Raw genomic sequence first — 20827 nt, forward strand, 5'->3', positions numbered from 1 at the left:
CAAATATACCTGGAACTCATACTCACAATCCTCCATTAATAAGTGACATTTTTCGGTTAAATTTGATTGCAACTTTATTACTTCACATCAGCAAGGTTCAGCTGATAGGAATAATAATGAGCTTGAATTTACATTTAAATTCCTTTTATTTCAAAATACATCCAAAAATAATTTTGTGTTTCTCTGTGGTGTGCACTAATTAACTTTAAACATGAACAGTGATTTCTTTTGCATTTTCATTTATGCCTTATTACAGAAGGTATTAATAAAAAGTATTGAATGAAAACTAAAGACCAGTGAACTTGTAAGTAAACCTGTGTTAATTTTAAAATTAGCATGAATAGGGCTTCCCTGGTGGCACAGTGGTTAAGAATACGCCTGCCAATGCAGGGGACACGGGTTCAAGCCCTGGTCCTGGAAGATCCCACATGCCGTGGAGCAGCTAAGCCCGTGCGCCACAACTACTGAGCCTGTGCTCTAAAGCCTGCGAGCCACAACTACTGAGCCCACGTGCCACAACTACTGAAGCCCACGTGCCTGGAGCCCGTGCTCTGCTACAAGAGAAGCCGCAGCAATGAGAAGCCCGTGCACCGCAACGAAGAGTAGCCCCCGCTTGCCGCAACTAGAGAAAGCCCGCGTGCAGCAGTGAAGACCCAATGCAACCAAAGATAAATAAAAATAAATAAATTTTAAAATAAATAAATAAATAAATAAAATAAGCATGAGTAGCAGAAGAATGTGGCATTTAGAAAGGAACCTGTGACAAGACATCTTGCCAAAATACGGCCACTCTTGCTTTGCTCTGTTAGTGATAAAATATGGCTGTGCCTCCATTCTTTTTTTTTTTTTTTTTCCCATGGGTTTAGAATGCAAGTTTTATTTTTGAATCCCCATTGAAATAAATGTTACTCTTTGAAAAATATTTAGTTATATGCCACTAAAATTATCCCTAGAGCCCCCAGTGATAGTCATGCCCCATTCTGGAAAACACTACCATAGGGAATTACTGGAGGTACCCTGGGGAGGTAGGATGAGACCACTGTTTGTTGAGCAAGGGTCGTCTGTGTCCCAAGTAAGCTGCTTGCTGCTGTTCATAATTCTCTGAACCCCAGACCTACCAGCATATTGGATCTTATCTTTCCTGGCTGGCAACACTTTGGTGGCTCCCTATTCTCTTCTAGATAGAAGAGTAAATACCTTAACATAACCTACAAGGTCCTTGGGGATGCTGGGATAGGCCTATCATTGCCCCATCAGGCTGGTGAAGAGAGGGGGACAGGAAACAGGGAGGATCTCCTGGAGGAAGTGACATTTGAGCTGAAGTCTAACCAATTTATGGGAGAGAACTAGGTGATGGTGGTGAAGAGCTTTTTTAGGTAGAAGGAACAGCATGTGCAAATTTCCTGAGGCAGGAAGGAACAATGTGCATGTGAGCACCTGAAAGAGGCACTAGAGGAAGAGTCAGGGAGAGGAGTTTTGCAGGGGCCAGACCCTGCCTGCAGTCCCTGGAGGCATCACAAGCATTGTGATCTTAATGCTGTGCTTTACGAGGAGCCATTTAGAGCTTCAAGAACCGTGACTTCAGTTACTTGAATAACAAATACTTTTTGAACAGCTACTCCAGGTGGAGCACTGAGGATTTTAATAGAACAAGACTCTCATGGTCCCTGCCATCAGGAAACTTATATTCTTTTAAAAACAAAAGTTATACATATGCATGGTTTAAAGAAATAACAAGTATTACAAGGTTTTCTATGAAAACAGAAGGCAGTCCACTACCTTTTCCCCCTTTTCCACTTTCGCAGTCTGCCTCCATTCTTGATGATTACAAAACAAAACTTGAGCGAATGGGAGATGCAGGAAGTCATTAGGGGCTTTTCATATTTTGCTAGTAATAGAAATAATGTATTATATGTTAAAAATCTGAAAGACTTCTGACAGGTGATTGAGCAATTTCTTAGAGCATCAGATATATAAGGAAAAGTACAGTTTGAAATGCTTCAGTTTGGTTTGGTACTATCTTGTTTTAGATTATTGGGTTGGGGGCAGGGGGAAAATTCACATCCAAGCAGTATTTCACCAAAACTTATCCTCTGAATTTGTTTTATGTGTCAGTTTGCCTGGAAAGTGAAATCTTAAAACACTGATGAGAGCAGCTAAAGATATGACTGTCAGTGAGGCACAACCATTATTAAAATGTAACTGGAAAATGAGCAGTTGGCTGATTTTTGACAGAGCCAACATCTGTTCTAGAAAGATGCACCCTCCCTGGTCTGCTGCTGTCTGTTCATACAAGATGGTTTTTTTTTTCTCCCTTCACTCTCTTTTGAATTTATGTTTATTGGTTATTCATCTTTGCAGTGGTACTGGGATACTTCATGCCTTGTCTTGGCTCAGGCAGGGAATGATGGGTTTGGAAAGTCTAACCTGCACAAAGACAAGAAATAGGCAAAGACAATAAGAATGAAAAAGAATTATGAGATTAAAATTACTTTTCTTAAAATCTTTTCTGGTTTTTATCAGGATGAAAAATATTTTATTGAATACCTGCTAAAGATAAAACACTAAGCTACGTGCTTGGTGCATTTGGGGGGGATGGGGATAAATATTCGATTGTTTGGTCCCTCTGATCCCATTCCTATGAACTCTTTTGACAAGGTGCCTGTTGTTATTGTGGGGAATATTTATTTCTTTTATATATTCATTTGTAGGGGTCTAGTATATCATTTTGGGTGTAGTTCACAAGTGAAGGGATTTGGGTTATGGTTCACTTGGGTCTATTTTATTTTTTTTAAGTTGTGGTAAAATATACGTAACATAAGATTTACCATTTTAACCACTTCAAGTGTATAATTCAGTGTCATTAATAAGCAGGTTCACATTGTTGTATAACCATCACCACCATCCATCTCCAGAACTTTTTCACCATCCCAAATTGAAACTGTGTACCCATTAAACAATAACTCTTCATTCTCCCCTCCCCTCCACCCTTGGCAACCATAATTCTACTTTCTGTCTCTATGAATTTGGCTCTATAGGTACCACATGTAAGTGGAATTATACAGTATTTACCTTGATTCTGGCTTATTTCAGTTACATAATGTTTCCAAGTTTCATACACATTGTAGCATGTATCAGGATTTAGTTTCTTTTTGAGACTGAATAATATTCCATTGTATGTATACATTCCATTGTGGTTTTTTAGCTACAGTGTAAACACACCAGTAACCAAATATAAATCTGCACCTAGAGATGGTGACAGGGCACTGTCTTCCTTGAGACAGCCTATTGTTTAGAGACCAGACCAAATGAAACCATATTAGATTAGGTGGCTTGGTGCCAGCAATGTCTAAGTGTTATTCCAAATGTTAGAGGACATTGTGGAAAGAGAAGGGAAGTGAGAGTGAAGTTCACGATGAAGCTGTGACGATTTCTTAAGAAATCATGTCTTCTTTCCCATATCTCAATGGTGAAACAGTTTTAGAACTAATGCTCGTAGATGAACATTATTATTACAAAATAAAAGTAGAAAAACAAGATGTAAGTCAACCAGAATTCCAGTTCAAAGTTTGCACTCTCAGTTGTAGGTTAAAACATTGATACCAGTTTGTTAAATTGGAGAGGTCTCGCAACTCCTGAGGTGTGTGTGGGGATGATAACCCTACCCCTCTTCCAAGGCCTTTTGTCTGACCTTTAGCCCACACCTTTGCAGAGGGGGAGGAGGCCATCTGGACTGGATTACAGACAAGTAAGTGTGTGTCATAATAGATAATGTTCCAGTGGTGCTACTGAAGGCAGGTTTCCTATGGTCCTGACAGAGGACAAAATAAATATTTCACGTCTTGTTGTCTAATAAGATAAGATGACTTAGTTGAAAATCTAAGATAACATGTGGCAACCTCTCTCTCACCTTCCAAGGAAGCATTTCAAACAGCTATTTTTTGGACAGCTCTTTTTTTTTTTTTTTTTTTTTAAAGGATTTTCTTATTTATTTATTTATTTATTTATTTATTTTTGGCTGTGTTGGGTCTTCGGTTCGTGCGAGGGCTTTCTCCAGTTGCGGCAAGCGGGGGCCACTCTTCATCGCGGTGCGGGGACCGCTCTTCATCGCGGTGCGCGGGCCTTTCTCCATTGCGGCCCCTCCCGTTGCGGGGCACAGGCTCCAGACGCGCAGGCTCAGCAATTGTGGCTCACGGGCCCAGCTGCTCCGTGGCATGTGGGATCTTCCCAGACCAGGGCTCGAACCCGTGTCCCCCGCATTAGCAGGCAGACTCTCAACCACTGCGCCACCAGGGAAGCCCCTGGACAGCTCTTATTTATACGTATATGTGCTCTTGCTGGTGCCTGATGTTGCCGAGGGACATCTGATTTGCTCTTTAACTTTTCTTGTTGCTGTTCTCCTGTTGGAAAAGTTGGAGTGGAGGTGGCTGTACCTGATGACCTTTCCTCTTTTCTCACTGTTCTTTTTCTGAATTTGTCACTTGCCACACTAGTCAGCCTCTTGGTGCCCCGCCTCCCTAAAGCCATTTGCCTAGAGACCCCCAGGCTGAGCAGAAATCACCTCTGCTGCTTTCTGCTGACGTGCACTTCCTTTCTCATATATAATACAAAGATCAAACACTTACCTCCTGTTGCTATTGTTTGAGGGACAATTATGAGCAATCCCTGAGGGAAGATGACCAAACTGAAAGTAAGAGTGGTAACAGATTTGAATGAGCATTATGCAGCCTCCTTCTAAGGGAAAGAATTTATCTGCAGAAACGTTACCTAGATTAGTTCTGAAAGGGCATCTGCCCTTAGGGCTGGTGGTCACAGGCTTAGGGCATTGAAGAGACCCTGCTAGCCAGCAGCCACCTGGGGCAGTTTTTCCCTGGTGAAGCAGTAATATCCATGCCTGAAGGCAGGGCTTTCTCTGGAAGAAATTTTGCAGCAAACTCAACTCCCAGCGGCCCATCTCTGATGCTAATTCTACTTGCTGCTGTGGAAACCAGCAGAGCGTGCTGCTGTGTGCTGAGATGAGGTCTGGGTTCTTCAGCCATGTCAGCACAGACTCTTCTCTCCTGCCTCCTACCTCCACCCACATTTTTTTATTGCTTCTTTTTAAAACTGAAAAGACTATGCAGGGACGGGAAGTCCTTTGGCATTTTGAGTATTGAGGTGCTCAGCAGAACTGCCTGGCATCCTGTTTGTATATAGCAGTTTTAATTCACTCTCTAATAGGTCATTTGGCCTTACCAGCAGAGTCTTAAACTTGATAATCCTCACGTCAGCAGTGAGGCTCAGGCCAAACATCCAAAAGTGCAACCCTGCGTAATTATTTGAAGGAGGTTTTAAAGCCTTCATTCCCTGGCTGTTTGGCTTCTGCCTGGCGCCTCTTCAGGTCAGGCCTATAACATTCCTCGTGCTCTCTGCAGCTGAGAGAGGCAGGTGGTTTGGGAGAGCAGAATCAAAGAGGGAAGTTCACGTTCCCATTCTGTGTGAGCAGCTTGATAACGTTCCTATGCCGCTGCTGTCAGTGGAGATGAGACTTGGGCTCTGGTGACATGCAAGCTTTTTGGTACTGTTTTAATGGAGATGCCCAAAGCAGGAGTGATGTGCTGATAGGTTGAAAAATCGTAGCTGATCCACTGGTTACATTCTTCTTGCTGCTTTCCTTTTAGAGGTAATTGATGATAAGAATTACTCCTCCCACAGACTGGCCTTGACTTGCTCCCTGATCTGAGGTGCCTCTGGCCTTTTGGAAGCACATTATGTCCTATTTTTATTGGCTATTATTAGCTATCATTATTGGCTCTTACCACTGATCACTGCAGTTTGAGGTTTCAGATTAGATGTGGTGTCTCAGGCGGAGTTAGGGCTGTATTTGGAGATGACTGTAGGATAGTAACCACCTAACAATCACATTGTCTTTTATTCTGAAGTAGATGTTTCTATTCCATTCTTTAAAAATATTATAGCCCCGTGAAACCAGTTGATGACTGCAGAGACTGTAAGCTATCAGAGTTCCTTCTAGACCTTTTCTTTTTTTCTTTTAAGGAAGCTGCTTTTTGTCCTGTAATGATGCATTGGACGTTATAGTTGGTGAGTGACAATAATAGAGCTCAAAATTCCATCTGATAATTTATCTTCCTGTAACTGCAGAATATCCTTGTAAGGTATTGTCCCTGTTTAAAGATGGAGAAATTGAGGGAGAGAGTAGCTATGTGGTTATTGATAAGAAAGCATTGAAGTCTAGTTTGCCCTAAGAACTGTTTTGATCTCTCTCTTCAATAGAAAAGAAGTTTCTACCTTTGGTTTCCAGGTGAAGTTGGGTATGTTTGTGTATGTGTAGAGGGACATGGCTTACCTTAGTGTGAATAGGCTCCATTGTGTTCTTTTGTGATGATTTAGAAAGAATCAATGTGAGTGGAGCCTGTATGAATATTTTTCAAGTAGATGGAAGGTGTTTTTGACCTGATGTATTGGATCACCATTTTCCTTCTTGTCTCTTCACATCTCTCGTATTTGCTCTCTTCAAGAGTAATCTTGCACGTAGCCAGAAGAAAAATGCAAGGTACGGGAAGGCTTGAGAATTTGAATTGCCTGGTACCTTGGCAGAAACTCAGAATCATTTTTTTAGGTTTGGGGAATTTTAACAAACAAAACTTACCTGTGGGAAAAGAAAAAACTCACTTGTGATCCTAATTCTAAGTGACATTGGCAATATGACATATGAAGAGCTGTGATAGTTTTCAAATCTATTACATTTTTAGTCTGTTGTCCATATCTTTCTGTTTACTACCTAAAGTCTTATCATTCTTGTACCTGGAGGTACAATTTCGTGAAGAATGCTTCTGAAATATACCATTATTTGTTCTGTTGTTTTTCAATTAGAATCTTCCAAGGACTGTGATTATAGTTTTTTCACATTACTTGTTTGTCTTTCTTGGCCACAAAACCAAGTGGACGCTTCCTTTGCTGTCTGATTGCATATGCATAGCCCAAGGATGGGACTTCTTCCCCACTTGGCATTCTTTGGTACAGATTTGTTATTCAGATTGTGAGACAAATGCACACTGCCATGTGGACATGGCCTTCTACTGGCCTGTGTTCTAGGCCTGGTCCCAGGAACTCTTAAATTTATATCACAATGTTAGTGGGCCTAGCCTGTCTCTGTTTCTTATCTTTTAAATGGGGATAATAATGCTGAGCTCTGGTTTATGTCACAGTGATTTTTTGAAGGGTTAATGAGCTGGGCTTTGTGAGATACTTTTTAGATCCTTAGATGAAAGGTGTTATTTAGCCTCAGCAAGGCTTCCTGTGGGAGTGCCTTCCAAAGAGCTCAAAGTGCTTGTCAGACTGTCTTCTATTCATCCGCATACCATCCCTGGTAGGGAGGTAGGTGGGGGAGCATTATTATTAAGTACAAAATAGTGTTATTACTGATACTTTCATCTGTAAACAGGAGGTAATTATGAGAAATAGAAGTTGGTAAAACAGATTATAGAAGAAAAACACTGGGAAAACTTCAGAGTAGCGTGCGTTTGCCATTCCTGTTTACTTTAGGTTTCAGAAGTCTAATTGCCATACGTGAAAACAATAGAAATCATCCCTTCTTGGGGGAGAAACAGGACCCGTTGCATCCTTCTAAATCCTTGCATTAATTGAACACCAGTACTTATTTTCATTTGTACCAGATTATATACTAAGGGTTAGTTTAACTTGCACATACCAGGAATGACTATAAATTTCATAGGACTTAACATTTTAAAAAAATTGTATAAGGACTTCCCTGGTGGTGCAGTGGTTAAGAATCTGCCTACCGATGCAGGGTATATGGGTTTGATCCCTGGTCCGGGAAGATCCAACATGCTACGGAGCAACTAAGCGCGTGCGCCACAGCTACTGAGCCTGCGCTCTATAGCCCGTGAGCCACAACTACTGAAGCCCACGCACCTAGAGCCCGTGCTCCGCAAGAAGAGAAGCCACCGCAATGAGAAGCCCGTGCACCACAACGAAGAGCAGCCCCTGCTCACTGCAACTAGAGAAAGCCTGCGCACGGCAATGAAGACCCAGCGCAGCCAAAAATAAATAAATTTTAAAAAAAACTATAGTTGATTTATAATATATTAGTTTCAGGTGTACAGCAGTGATTCAGTATTTTTATAGATTATGCTCCATTTAAAGTTATTTTAGGACTTCCCTGGTGGTCCAGTGGTTGAGACTCCGTGCTTACACTGCAGGGGGTGTGGGTTTGATCCCTGGTGGGGGAACTAAGGTCCCGCATGCCACATGGTACGGCCAAAAAAAAAAAAAAAAGTTATTTCAAAGTAATGGCTGTAATTCCCTATGCTGTACAGTATATCCTTGTTGCTTATCTATTTCATACATAGTATTTTGTGTCTCTTAATCTCATACCCCTATCTTGCCCCTCCCCCCTTCCCTCTCACTGGTGTCCACTAGTTTGTTTTCTATATCTGTGAGTCTGTTTCTGTTTTGCTATATACATTCATTTCTTATTTTTTAGATTTTACTTATAAGTAATAACATATAGTATTTGTCTTTTTCTGTCTGACTTATTTAACTAAGCATAATACTCTCTAGGTCCATCCACATTGTTGCAAATGACAGAATTTCATTCTTTTTTTTATGGCACAGTAATATTCCTGTATATACCACACACACACACACACACACACACACACACACACATACACACACACACATACACACACACACATACACACACATACACACACATACACACACACATACACACACACATACACACACACACACACACACACACATACACACACACACACACACACACATACAAATATATGTATATACCACATCTTCTTTATTCATTCATCTGCTGATGGGTACTGAGTTTGCTTCCATATCTTGGCTATGATGTAATAGTGCTGCTATGAACATTAAGGTACGTGTATCTTTCTGAATTAGTGTTTTTAAATTTTGGGGGGATATATACCCAGGAGTGAAATGGCTGGGTCATATGGTAACTCTATTTTAGTTTTATAGGGAACCTCCATACTGTTTTCCATAGTGGCTGTACCAGTTTACCAGGGGGGTTCCCTTGTAGGGGGTATCCCTTGTAGGGGGGTTCCCTTTTCTCCACATCCTCACCAACATTTGTTATTTGTAGACTTTTTGATGATAGCCATTCTGACAAGTGTGAGGTGTTATCTCATTGTTGTTTTGATTTGCATTTGCCTGATAATTAACGTTGTTGAACATCTTTTCATGTGCCTTTTAGCCATCTGTATGTCTTTGGAAAAATATCTATTCAGGTCTTCTGCCCATTTTTTAATTGGGTTGTTTTTTTGTTATTGAATTGTATGACCTGTTTGTATATTTTGGCTATTAACCCCTTGTCAGCCATATCATTTGCAAATATTTTCTCCCATTCATTAGGTTGTCTTTTCATTTTGTCACTGGTTTCCTTTGCTGTGCAGAAGCTCTTAAATTTAATTAGATCCCATTCGTTCATTTTTGCTTTTATTTCTTTTGCCAGGACTTACATATTTTGAATCTCCATTTTAGACTTCAAAACTGAATTTCCTCTTTTTGAAGTCAAATCAGATAGCAGATAGTTCACTGAGGCCACCCAGCACAAGAAATAGATTTTCTTAAAGGAGAGATCTTTGAAGAGAGTGACCACCACTTTGTCTAAGATTGAAGAAAGAGAGCGAGCCTCATTTGGGAAGCCCAATGGACAGGGATCCCCAACATGTCTGTCATTATGCTGTTGAGGATTGGCCATTCATTCAGTTTTGTAACTTGAGGTCACAGATATTAGGAGGTTCCTCTTTACTCTCCTCCCCACCTCTCGCTGAGATTTTGAGGCTCATCTTTGCAGCCTAGTCACATGTGGAATTATTTCTGGTCTTTGTTGGTTGTGTCATAGAGCCTGAGAGGAAGGAGTAGAAGGTCTGAAATGAATGCAAGGGAAGATGACCACAGTTAGCCCTTAAATCTTGCTATTTGTTTTCTTTCAGTGTATACCACTACACTACCAGAAATCAATAATTTCTTCTGTGTTCTCCCTAGGAAACAAACATGTACAAACTAAAAATGGTAGGCTTCACAGATCATGTGAGCAAGGGACAGCAGGATGGTTAGATCTTTGTCTTGAGATTCTGTCAGGGAAGCTTTGGTTTTGACCAAAAACCTTTCATCTTGGTGGTCCACATTTGTCTCTTTACTTGGTAATAGGAAAACTTTGTTTAATTTTCTGGAGATAACTGTGAGTAGTCAATAAAGGATAGCAGCTGTATGCTTAACAGTTTTCAAATGTCATACTTACACTTACTTGGGTTTTAAATTTTCTTAAATTGTCCAAATCAGTACTTATTACTTACAAGTGATATCACAAATATTGGCAGTCTTAAATTCTATGTTTATTTCCTTATCAAATATTTGTAGTTTTGTGCAGCTGTTCATTGTTTTGTTCCTTTACGACAGGCTTTAAAAAATGCTGGCTTCCAACACAACAGGGCTCTGTGTGTGCGTCAGAGAGAAATGTTTTCAGAAAGAAAAAGGTTTAGGTTTCAAAATCCCCAAGGAATTGTTATAAAACAACAGTGAGGGGAAAAAACTCAATATGATTTAAATACTTTTCCATGATTCTTTTTTAATTTAAATATTTCCTGTTAGGTCTTTTATTTTCTAAACAATAGACCACTTTGCTCTTCTTGAACTACTTTAGCCTGTAAAGAGCAACCACTGTTTCTTTTTTCTTTTTTTAAACTTGTAGTTTAAGCTTTTTCCTCTTCTCCATGCAGGTACCTAATTAAATGGAGCCATTTAGTTGATTTGTGCTTATTTTCATCCAGAATTCAATTAAAATTCTTCTAGCTGAACTAGAGCCATCTGATTCTTAAATGAGGTCCAGGATAAGAGGTGGCAACGAAAGTAGGAATAACAAGGAAAAAATATGTTCATTTCAGTCTTTGGGAGTTTTGTGAGTCAATCTTGATCTCTGTGGTTTAACAGGGCCAGGTTTTAAGGGGCGTCATCCACAAGGAGAGGCTGTAGAGTACAGAGGTTAAAGAGTTCAGACTTAGAGTTAGGCTACCTGGGTTTGAATCTTTTTTTCTTTTTTTAATTGAAGTATAGTTGATGTACAGTCTTGTGTTAGTTTCCGGTGTACAACAAAGTGATTCAGTTATACATACATATATATCTTTTTTTTTTCAGATTCTTTTCTCATGTAGGTTATCACACAATATCGAGTGTAGTTCCCTGTGCTATACAGTAGGTCCTTGTTGGCTATCTATTTTGTGTATAATAGTGTATATATGTTAATCCCAAACTCCTAATTTATCCCTCCCCCCCCTTTCCCCTTTGGTAACCATAAATTTGTTTTCTATGTCTGTGGGTCTGTTTCTGTTTTGTATATAAGTTCTGGGTTTGAATCTTAATTTCCTTTTTTTTTTTTTTTCTTTTCCAGCTTTATGAATGTCAATTTTCCACTGTTTACTTGCTGTGTATTCTTGGGCAAGTTACTTTAGCCTTTTAAATTTCAGGTTCAACCCTAAAATGGGGGTTAATAATAGTATCTGCTTCTTGGGGTTGTGAGGAGGCAGTCAGATCATCACATAGAGCCCGAAGTATAATGCCTGGCATGCATGCTTGCTCAGTAAACTTTAGCTTTTATGATATTTACTTCATTAGTGTTGTTGTCAACATATATATTTGTTGTTCACCTTGATTTTTTAATATATAACAATATTGGCATTAGGTAACTTTGTTTTAAAAATCTGTTATGATATATTTGAGTTTATAAAAATTTAAATTGACATGGTAAAAATCACCGTAAGTAAAGTGAAAAGACAAATGACAAATTGAGGGAAAATATATTTGCAGTTCATCACACAAAGAGTTCATTTCCCTAATACATAGAGAACTACTACTCAATTAAAAAAATAGACAGTTGTAAAGTTTTTATGGTGATGTGCTTCCACTTAACTGTGCTACGATTTCATGTCTTTAATATATATTCTCAGAGCATACCAGGCAAACCCTTGGTTGGAGAAGGGCTTGAGACACACAGCTAAAGACACAGAATGAGTGTGTAAACAGATCTGAATTTTTTTTGTTTTTCCCCATAAAATAGCTCCCACTCAAATGTTCTGTCGCTATCAGTGGTACCCTCACATATCCCTTTACCCTGTCATCCATGACTTTTCTCATCTTCTTTTTGTATCTCCTTCCTCTCATCCAGAAAATCACAGAGTCTGTTCTGTGTTTCATTCATAGTATTTCACATCTGCTCCAATCTTTCCAGGCCCACTACTACTATTTTTAGTCAGTAGGCACTCAGTATCTCACAGTTTAACTGCTACCCTGGTCTCCTTTTCTTTCTTCTCTTGTTCCTTTCTCCAGTCAGCACAATCAATATGCCACACCCAGATTAATTTCCCTTGGTTTTCATCTTGGGCCACCAGCTTACTCAGAAGCCTTCAGGTTCCCCACTGTCTAGAATGAAGTCTAACTTCTGAACCTGACCCTCAGGGCCCCCCTTAATCTGATTTTCCTTCCTTATGTCTCTAGCCTTAGTCTTCTCACTGCTTCTTTTTAGGAACCCTCCATTACATCTAACCTGGTCTACTTGACCGTCCATACCCATTTCTGCCTTCATTCTGCCCTCCCTCCTCCTCTTCACTAAGTCTTAGACTTGCTACAAGGCCCAGCTCAGTTTCTGACTCTTCCAGATGGCTTTTCTAGATGCCCCAGCCCTCTACATCCATTGTTTTCTTACCTCCCGCTGCATTTATTAATTGCCTATACCTCTCCTCCCACACTTAACCTTTGCCACCTATACTGTTTTAGGTAAACTTTAATTGAATACATAATACAGTAACTTTTCACAAGGTGAACACACCCATGTCATCAACATGCCTCTCTTCTGACACATACCCCATCTCCCTAACCAGATGGCAGTTGCCTGGGGGACAACACCACATCATATGCCTCTTTACATGAAAATGCACAATATCAGGTGCTCTGTGACATTCTAGATCAGAAATTTGAGCTAAGACTAGGCTTTGACAAATAAGAAACACATGGAAATTTAAAGGAATATGTGAAATTTCCATTACTAATAACTATAAATTCTTTCTTCACAAGTAGTTACAGTTGAGGTTGCATTAGAGGTAATACCATTGGGTAAGTCTTGTTCAAGGATTCCTAGGTGGTGATCTATAAATGAGATTTTTATATCCATCTAAACAAGGCCATGTTATAGTTTTCTCTTTTCCTACGTGAAGTACACAGACATCTCCAACATTCGATTTTGTTGTCATTTTATCCAACAGATGCTTATTGATCATATGCATAGATACAGTCACAGCATATAGTGGGATTCAGCTTTGAAGAACATAAAAGATCTTTCTTCTGTAGAGCTTATATTTTAACGAGTCACCAGAAATAATTGGCAGAACTAAAAGAGAAGCTTAAGACTAAAGATAAAACAATGACTAAACAATAAAATAACTATGAAAAATTGTTACTAAATCGTCATAAACAAGAGAGAGAGAGAACAAGAACATGGGGACAAGAAAGGCTAAAATGAAGCTTGGCCTTGCACTAGGGACTTTGGATAAGAAATCCATTTGATTATGATGTTATCAAAAGGTGTGGAAGAAGATGGCAGCCTGTGAAGGTAGAATAAGGACAGGTTAGGAAGAGCGGAGAGGTGTTGTAAACATCATAGGAAATATTTACTTTTCAGTAGTGCTTTACAGTTTACAAGGAAGGTACTTCGACTTGTTCATCTTATTGAGTCTTTACCCATTATGATCTTGTACCATGGGTGGTGTCGTCTGTCCACAGCCACCGAGCTCACACGTGCCTGTCGTAAGTTTAGACTGACTTCAGTCTTTCCACCTGCTGCTCTTGCCTTAGAGGAGCATGAGAATTTGTGTTCAGTCTTCTCTTAATTTGTGTGATTACTGCATTGAAATCACATCCCAGCTAACTTCATTATCACCGTATTTACTCTTTGCTTCAAACTTAAAGCATGAGAAATCTCCCTGGCAAATCATGCCGTCTGGAGGTTATAAGTATTTAAAAGGCAAAGTGAGGGGCTTCCCTGGTGGCGCAGTGGTTGAGAATCTGCCTGCTAATGCAGGGGACACGGGTTCGAACCCTGGCCTGGGAAGATCCCACATGCTGCAGAGCGGCTGGGCCCGTGAGCCACAACTGCTGAGCCTGCGCGTCTGGAGCCTGTGCTCCGCAATGAGAGAAGCCGCGACGGTGAGAGGCCCGCGCATCGCGATGAAGAGCGGCCCCCGCTTGCCACAACTGGAGAAAGCCCTCGCACAGAAACGAAGACCCAACACAGCCAAAATCAATCAATCAATCAATCAAACATACGCATCTGATTCAAGATCCTCATAAAAAAAAATAATAATAAATAAATAAATTAATTAATTAAATGGTTAAAAAAAAAAAAAAAAGGCAAAGTGAAGTCAGAGGTAAGTACTTTCCAGCTCCTAGCTGTGGTGTCTCCATCACTTGGAAGCATAGGTACAAAGAGAAGAACCATGGACTGCTAATCCCTAAAAACTAACTTGTTGAAAGTATTATGAGTTCCCTTTTAGTTTTGTTTTGCCTTGTCTTTTATTGCCCCTTTGGTTATGTCTTCTTTGTACCTAGAAGGCTTCAGTTTGTAAAGCTGTAAATCTGTCAGTCTTGTTGGCGTGGCTTTCACTTCAAATTAACGTTCAGCAAAGGGATTAGCCGATAAACATTTCGGGCTGTATTTCTTTGCACAAAAGGGTGGATATGGTTTGAACAGGCTGCTGAAGCCAGGAAGAGAAGTTAATTGTGTAAATCAATGCAGGCAAGAGCTGATCACCTTTCTGAAAGACAAGACAATGAAGCACACAACCTCTAAATAGATCTTTGGGGTCAAGTTGATGTCATGTTGAAGAATCAGTATTTACTGGGCTTTATAAAGTTAGACTTTAAATGAACCCCGGGCATTTTGCTAGGCCATTAATTGCAGGAAGAGGAAAGGTGACAGTGGCTGAAGTCCATGGCTATAGAGATACTATAAAAATAAGTGAAGAGACAAGACAGTCACTTGCTAATGTGCAAAGGTCTCAGCTTTAGGTTCTACTCAAGCATTGTTGGTTCACGTACTGAAAGGCTTTCTCAGGATCGTGCTGACATTTTAAGAAAGAGCAACTCTTGCATCCTAACAGAAGAAGGTCAGACCTTTACTCTTTGACACTCCTTATCTAAGCAGTGTGGCTTAATTTTCCTCGAATGAATTCTGATGTCATTTTGCATTCTGCCTTGTAACTGTACTAATTACAAGAGCAGGTCTTTCTCAGAGTGTGGCTCATCCCTCCCTCTGACAAAGTTGAAAGCTTTTTAAATAAAGAATTGTAGTAAAGAGCATTTACTTTAGGATGCTGGCTTGAATCCAAAGTCTAATGAAAGGTTTTTGATAAATATTATCATTTGTACTTGTTATATCATTCAATAGAAGTGTTCCTCTGGCTGTTTTGTGTGCGAAAGTGTTCTGTACTCCTCGCTGGGTTATCAGAATTATTTGTAGGGCAGGAACCTTATCTTCTGTTTATTTTAGTCAGTGTTTCTAATAAATGTTGTTGACGAGGTGGGGGAATATATTATATCAAATTTTATCCTGGCTGTAACAAAACTAACATCCTGCATGGTCAGTAACTGAAAGTCATAGAAGCAGCTTTGTTAGGCCCTATGGATCAGGGTATGGCCCTAGGATGTTTGTTATGAGTTCCTGGTCATATCTGCTCAATAGATACATTTTGGAGTTGACTTCTCAGAGCTCTTTCTCTAGTGCATTTTGTCCGAGGAGGCTTTTCAATTAATCAACGAAGAGCTGCTGTTCTTTTCTCACTCCCGCTCCTATCCCTCCTCTCCAGGATCATTTTTCAGATTAAATACTGAAAAGAAAGCACAGGAGGTTTGTCGGGATTGTTGTGGTGTTTTTACAAGAGAATCTGATGTTCAATGTTTTCATCTATGATTTTCTTTGGATATTCACTCTGAGTTTTTATTCTTCCTTTTCAGCTATTTGAGAACTTCTGCTTTGGTACCCTAAAGCTCAATTCAATTCACATCTCTCAGAGGTTCACAGTAGACAGCTTTGGAAACTATGCCTCCTGTGGACAAATTGACTTCTCCTGAGGTGGATCTTGGGAAACACTGGAAATTAAACATCCTCACAAAGGTGCTGAGGGAAAGTATCATCATTTTAATTGCCAAGGAGGGATGTGGAAATTTGGGTGATAACTTTCCTGGGTGGTTCCCCAAGGATACCATGGTGTCTAATGGTGGTCCACAGTCATCGCACTGTCAGCGAGATGGTTGTGAGCACAGGGAGAACATACGCTTGTAACCCTTAGCTTGTTCATCTTTCACAGGGTCTACCTCTCTTTCCAAAGCTCTTCTCTGAAAATGTACCTCTGAAGCCCAGTGGAGCTCAGATTTGCATTATTTCTTATATACCTACTGATTTTGCCTCAACCATTAAACTCTTATATTAATACTTTAAAAGAGAATTACAGATGTGTGATCTTATTAATCTCTCCACCTAGATAATATCTACAGATTCTAGAAGGTTTGTATTTTTTCCTTCCCCTTGTACTCTTTTAATCAATACCTGGAATTTGTTTTTTATTGTGGTAAAAAACACATAACCTAAAATTTACCATCTTAAGCCATTTTCAAATATACAGTTTGGTAGTGTTAGGTATATTCATACTGTTGTGAAATATCTCTAGAACTTCTTCATCTTGGAAATCTGAAACTCTGTACCCATTTAAGCAACTCTTCTTCCCCCCCACCCCCAAGGCCCCTGGCAACCACCATTCCACTTTCTCTTTCTATGGATTTGAATACTTGAGATACCTCATATAAGTGGAATCATACAGTATTTGTCTTTTTGTGACTGGCTTATTCTACTTAGCATAATGTCCTCAAGGTTCATCCATTTTGTAGCATGTGTCAGGACTTCCTTCCTTTTTAAGGCTGAGTAATATTCCATCGATGTATATACACTCATCCCTCGGTTTCCCTTGGTTTCAGTACCTCCCTTGGTATCTGTGGATTCTCAAGTCCCTTATATAAAATGGCATAATATTTGCATATAACCTATGCATACCTTCCTGTATACTTTAAATCATCTCTAAGTTATAATACCAAATACAATGTAAATGCCATGTAAATATTTGCCGGCACACAATAAATTCAAGTTTTCCTTTCTGTAACTTTCTGTAATTTTTTTTCTGAATATTTTTGGTCTGCAGTTGGTTGACTCCACGGATGTGGAACCCATGGATGTGGAGGGCCGACTGAACCACATTTTGTTCATCCAGTCTTCCGTCGATGGACACTTGGGTTCCTTCCACCTCTTGGCTATTGTGAATAATGCCCTATGAACATGGGTATACAAATATCTGAGACCCTGCTTTCAATTCCTTTACTACTTAGAATTTAAACTTTAGCAAAATAACTGGTAAAGTTTTTACCTTTTACTTTGATCTGTCCTTTTTCTTCTGAAGTTGGTAACTTTTATATTTCTTAGATTCCTGTTCCTTCACCCTACCCTAACCCTCGCCTTCCCATGCCACTGATGGAGCTGCAGTATTGTACCTCTTTTCTGTTTACTTCTCAGGGCAGCAGCAATCAAAACAATGGTGATATCAGCAGGACTATGCAGAGTTCCCTGGGAGAGTGTCAGCCACAGGAGGCACTCACTCCTTCCTTGCTGCAGACCAGCAAAGGGAGGGAGCTCCCAGCACAGGTTTGCCCCACGCATCAGTCCTGCCACACTCTCTGCTGGGGAGCTCCAGCCTCACTGTTTCCTCTCATCTCTACCCCCTCACAGCCTTTCTCCCTCCATGGCCTCTCTCTTTCCTTCATTCCTTAGTCTTAATCTTGATTCTTACTTTCTATTTGAGAAGTATGATTCTGAATCCCGTGTGTTAATAAAGGCCACGACATGGTAAGGGCTGTATATAACACTCAGAGATTTGTTATCAATGTGACTGCACAGATTGTTTGTGAATAAATGAATTTCTAAAGTAACTGTGTTTTTCTTTTAGTATTATTATATACTTTCAGTTTGGCTCCCTTAGTCAGTGTGTGTTGGGATACATTGCTGCCATCACTTATTCACTAGCATAGCATATTTTTCATCCAGGAATTACGTATTGGTGCCTGCAGGGTTGCTTTTTCCCCAGAAAGCTTTCTACTGGTAATATTCATTTTTTAATTTAAGTTGAGCTTTTACCTCACTCACCTCTGATTGTTAAATGGCATATGGGAATGAGTGCTCCCAGAGGTAGTACTGAATAGCAGAGTCGACTGAAATTCAGTGCCCGCATCTCTTCTTGGTCCCGTTTCTGTCTTACTGATTTCTTTCTGACAGCTGCCGTTGGGCAACCTTGACCAGGAAGTAAAGATGTCTTCTTTTGAGTATCAGAGGTATGACTTATGTTTTTAGGAAAAAAAATTTTTATCTTTGGAGAATGTAACTTTATATATCAAATGCTAAATTCTTAACAGAATTAGAAATTCTGTTATTTAGTATTTAGAGGTAACTATGCGTTTAAGGACTTATCATACTGTTAAGTAATTTTTCACAAGTTATTTGTCTTTTTCACTCTCATTCTCTCATGCTTGTAAAGTGGAGTTTTCCAGCAGCTATGTGATATGGTGACATCATCACTCTGATGGTTAATAGAGTGTGTGCTTATGTATTTTTGTTTGTTTTGTAAGTTTGTAGGTATTGGTAGAATTAGAAAAATAAATTTTATGTTTTAAGTTTTCTTTCTAGAAGCCAATAGACAAAGTTTTGAGACAATGTAGCTCTAAAGAAAGTACACTTTAAACTACTGTTGTAGAAGGGGGAGTAGCAGGTAGTTTTGATGTAGAACTTTTCGAAAAGAGCAACAGTGTTAGCAAATAATTTTTGATGGAGCTAAAAGAATTTTTCAAGATTCCAGGTCCCCTTTCACCAAACTGCAATGGGGTCAAGGATGGAGGATTTACTTCTGTGCTTATAATCCAGTCTCCCTTAGTATTACCACTTTGCAGTTCATTCTGCACTGAAATAGAGTTAAATTGCACCTAACATCCCTCCAGTTGGCTTTTGAGGCACTGAATTCACCTTCAACTCCTCTAAGAGGAGAAGGGGAAAAAAATCTCTCACCATGATTATTACACAAGATCTGTGTTATTATATAAGGAACTTTGTTATGGAGAATAATATTGTTGTTTTTTTGAAGGGGCACAATGAGTTACCCCCAAATGAACTCCATACCCTTGGTAGAAACATGATAAATGTTTCTTATAATGGTTATTTACTTATTTTTGGCTGTATGGGTCTTCATTGCTGCACGTAGGCTTTTCTCTAGTTGCGGCGAGCAGGAGCTACTCTTCGTTGCGGTGCACGGGCTTCTCATTGCGGTGGCTTCTCTTGTTGCGGAGCATGGGCTCTAGGCACGTGGGCTTCAGTAGTTGCAGTGCGTTGGCTCAGTAGTTGCGGTGTGCAGGCTTCAGTAGTTGTGGGGCATGGGCTCAGTAGTTGTGGCTCGTGGGCTCTAGAGCGCAGGCTCAGTAGTTGTGGTGCACATGCTTAGTTGCCCCATGTCATGTGGGATCTTCCCGGACCAGGGTTTGAACCCGTGTCCCCTGCATTGGCGGATTCTTAACCACTGGACCACCAGGGAAGTCCTATAATGGTTATTTTTTAAGTGAACTTCAGAGTTTACTAAATTGGACTGATGAGAATCCAGCTTCATAATGACACAAAGCTTGGTTCAGGTTTGCTCTTGCACTGTGTGCTTTTCCTGGTGCCAAAGAGAACCTGATGGTACCAGAGGGGTATTGAGTTAAGGAACACCTCTCAGATTCTGTCTTGATGCTTACAGGGAGACGGATAGCAAAACCCAAGGATGCTATAGGTGAGAAAAGGGACTGCTGTTGTGGTTGTTTATCAATAACTTTTTTGTTGTTATTAATAAAATGATCTCTCAAACAAAGGTAAATTAAGATTACTGTGTGAAAAATCATCAAGCTATCTACTTTGTCTTATGCTTTTTCCAGTGTTATGCTTCAATTTAAATATTTGTTTAAAAAATAAATTTCCTCATCCAGAGGTTACTACTTCCTATGCATTTAAGCACATGTATCATGTTGCTAACTAATTTTTCACAAATGATAACAGCTAATATTAGCAGAATGCTCACATTTGTCATTTATTTGTGAATAATGTGTATTTATTCATTAAATCTTTACAAGCCCACTTAAGTTGGTTTTATCATTAACCTCATTTTAGAAACTGAAGTTTAACAAGGTTAAGAAATTTGCCTGAGGTCATAAAGCTTGTATCTGTGGTTCTTAAAATGTGGTCTTTGTACCCCTCAGAGTCTCTGAGATCCTTTGGAGAGGTGGGAAGGTCCTACTATTTTCATAAATATATTAAGGCATCATTAGCCTTTTTCACTCTGATTCTCTCCTGAGTGTACAGTGGAGTTTTCCAGAGGCTGTGTGATATGGTAACATCATCACACTGATGGTTAATAGAATATATGTTTGTATATTTTTGTGTTTTCTAGAATTTTGTAAGTTGGTAGGTTTAGGTTATAGAATCACGTGTTTAGAGGTAAACTCAGTTTGCTCTCAGTACTTCTGCTGTGCTTTTACTAGCTACTTCCCATTATAGCTACTATTATGGGCTGAATTGTGTCCCCTGAGAATTCATGTGTTGAAGCCCTCACCCCCTAGTACCTCAGAACGTGACTGTTTGGAGATAAGGCCTTTA

At 39.7% G+C, this 20827-nt stretch overlaps 1 protein-coding gene across 2 annotated transcripts in view; it reads left to right on the forward strand.

The window, feature by feature from the left end:
* Positions 1-17952, forward strand: part of ASCC1 (activating signal cointegrator 1 complex subunit 1) — a 97296-nt gene extending 79344 nt beyond the window's left edge. For both annotated transcript variants that reach the window (XM_007167705.2, XM_007167707.3), the window contains exons 10-11: positions 16069-16228; positions 17307-17952. In XM_007167705.2, coding sequence (XP_007167767.2) covers positions 16069-16185 — 117 coding nt within the window. In that variant the 3' untranslated portion in view covers positions 16186-16228; positions 17307-17952. The remainder of the gene's footprint in view (positions 1-16068; positions 16229-17306) is intronic.
* Positions 17953-20827: the final 2875 nt, after the last annotated feature.

Source organism: Balaenoptera acutorostrata, chromosome 16 (assembly GCF_949987535.1).
Source record: "Balaenoptera acutorostrata chromosome 16, mBalAcu1.1, whole genome shotgun sequence".
Lineage (NCBI taxonomy): Eukaryota > Metazoa > Chordata > Mammalia > Artiodactyla > Balaenopteridae > Balaenoptera > Balaenoptera acutorostrata.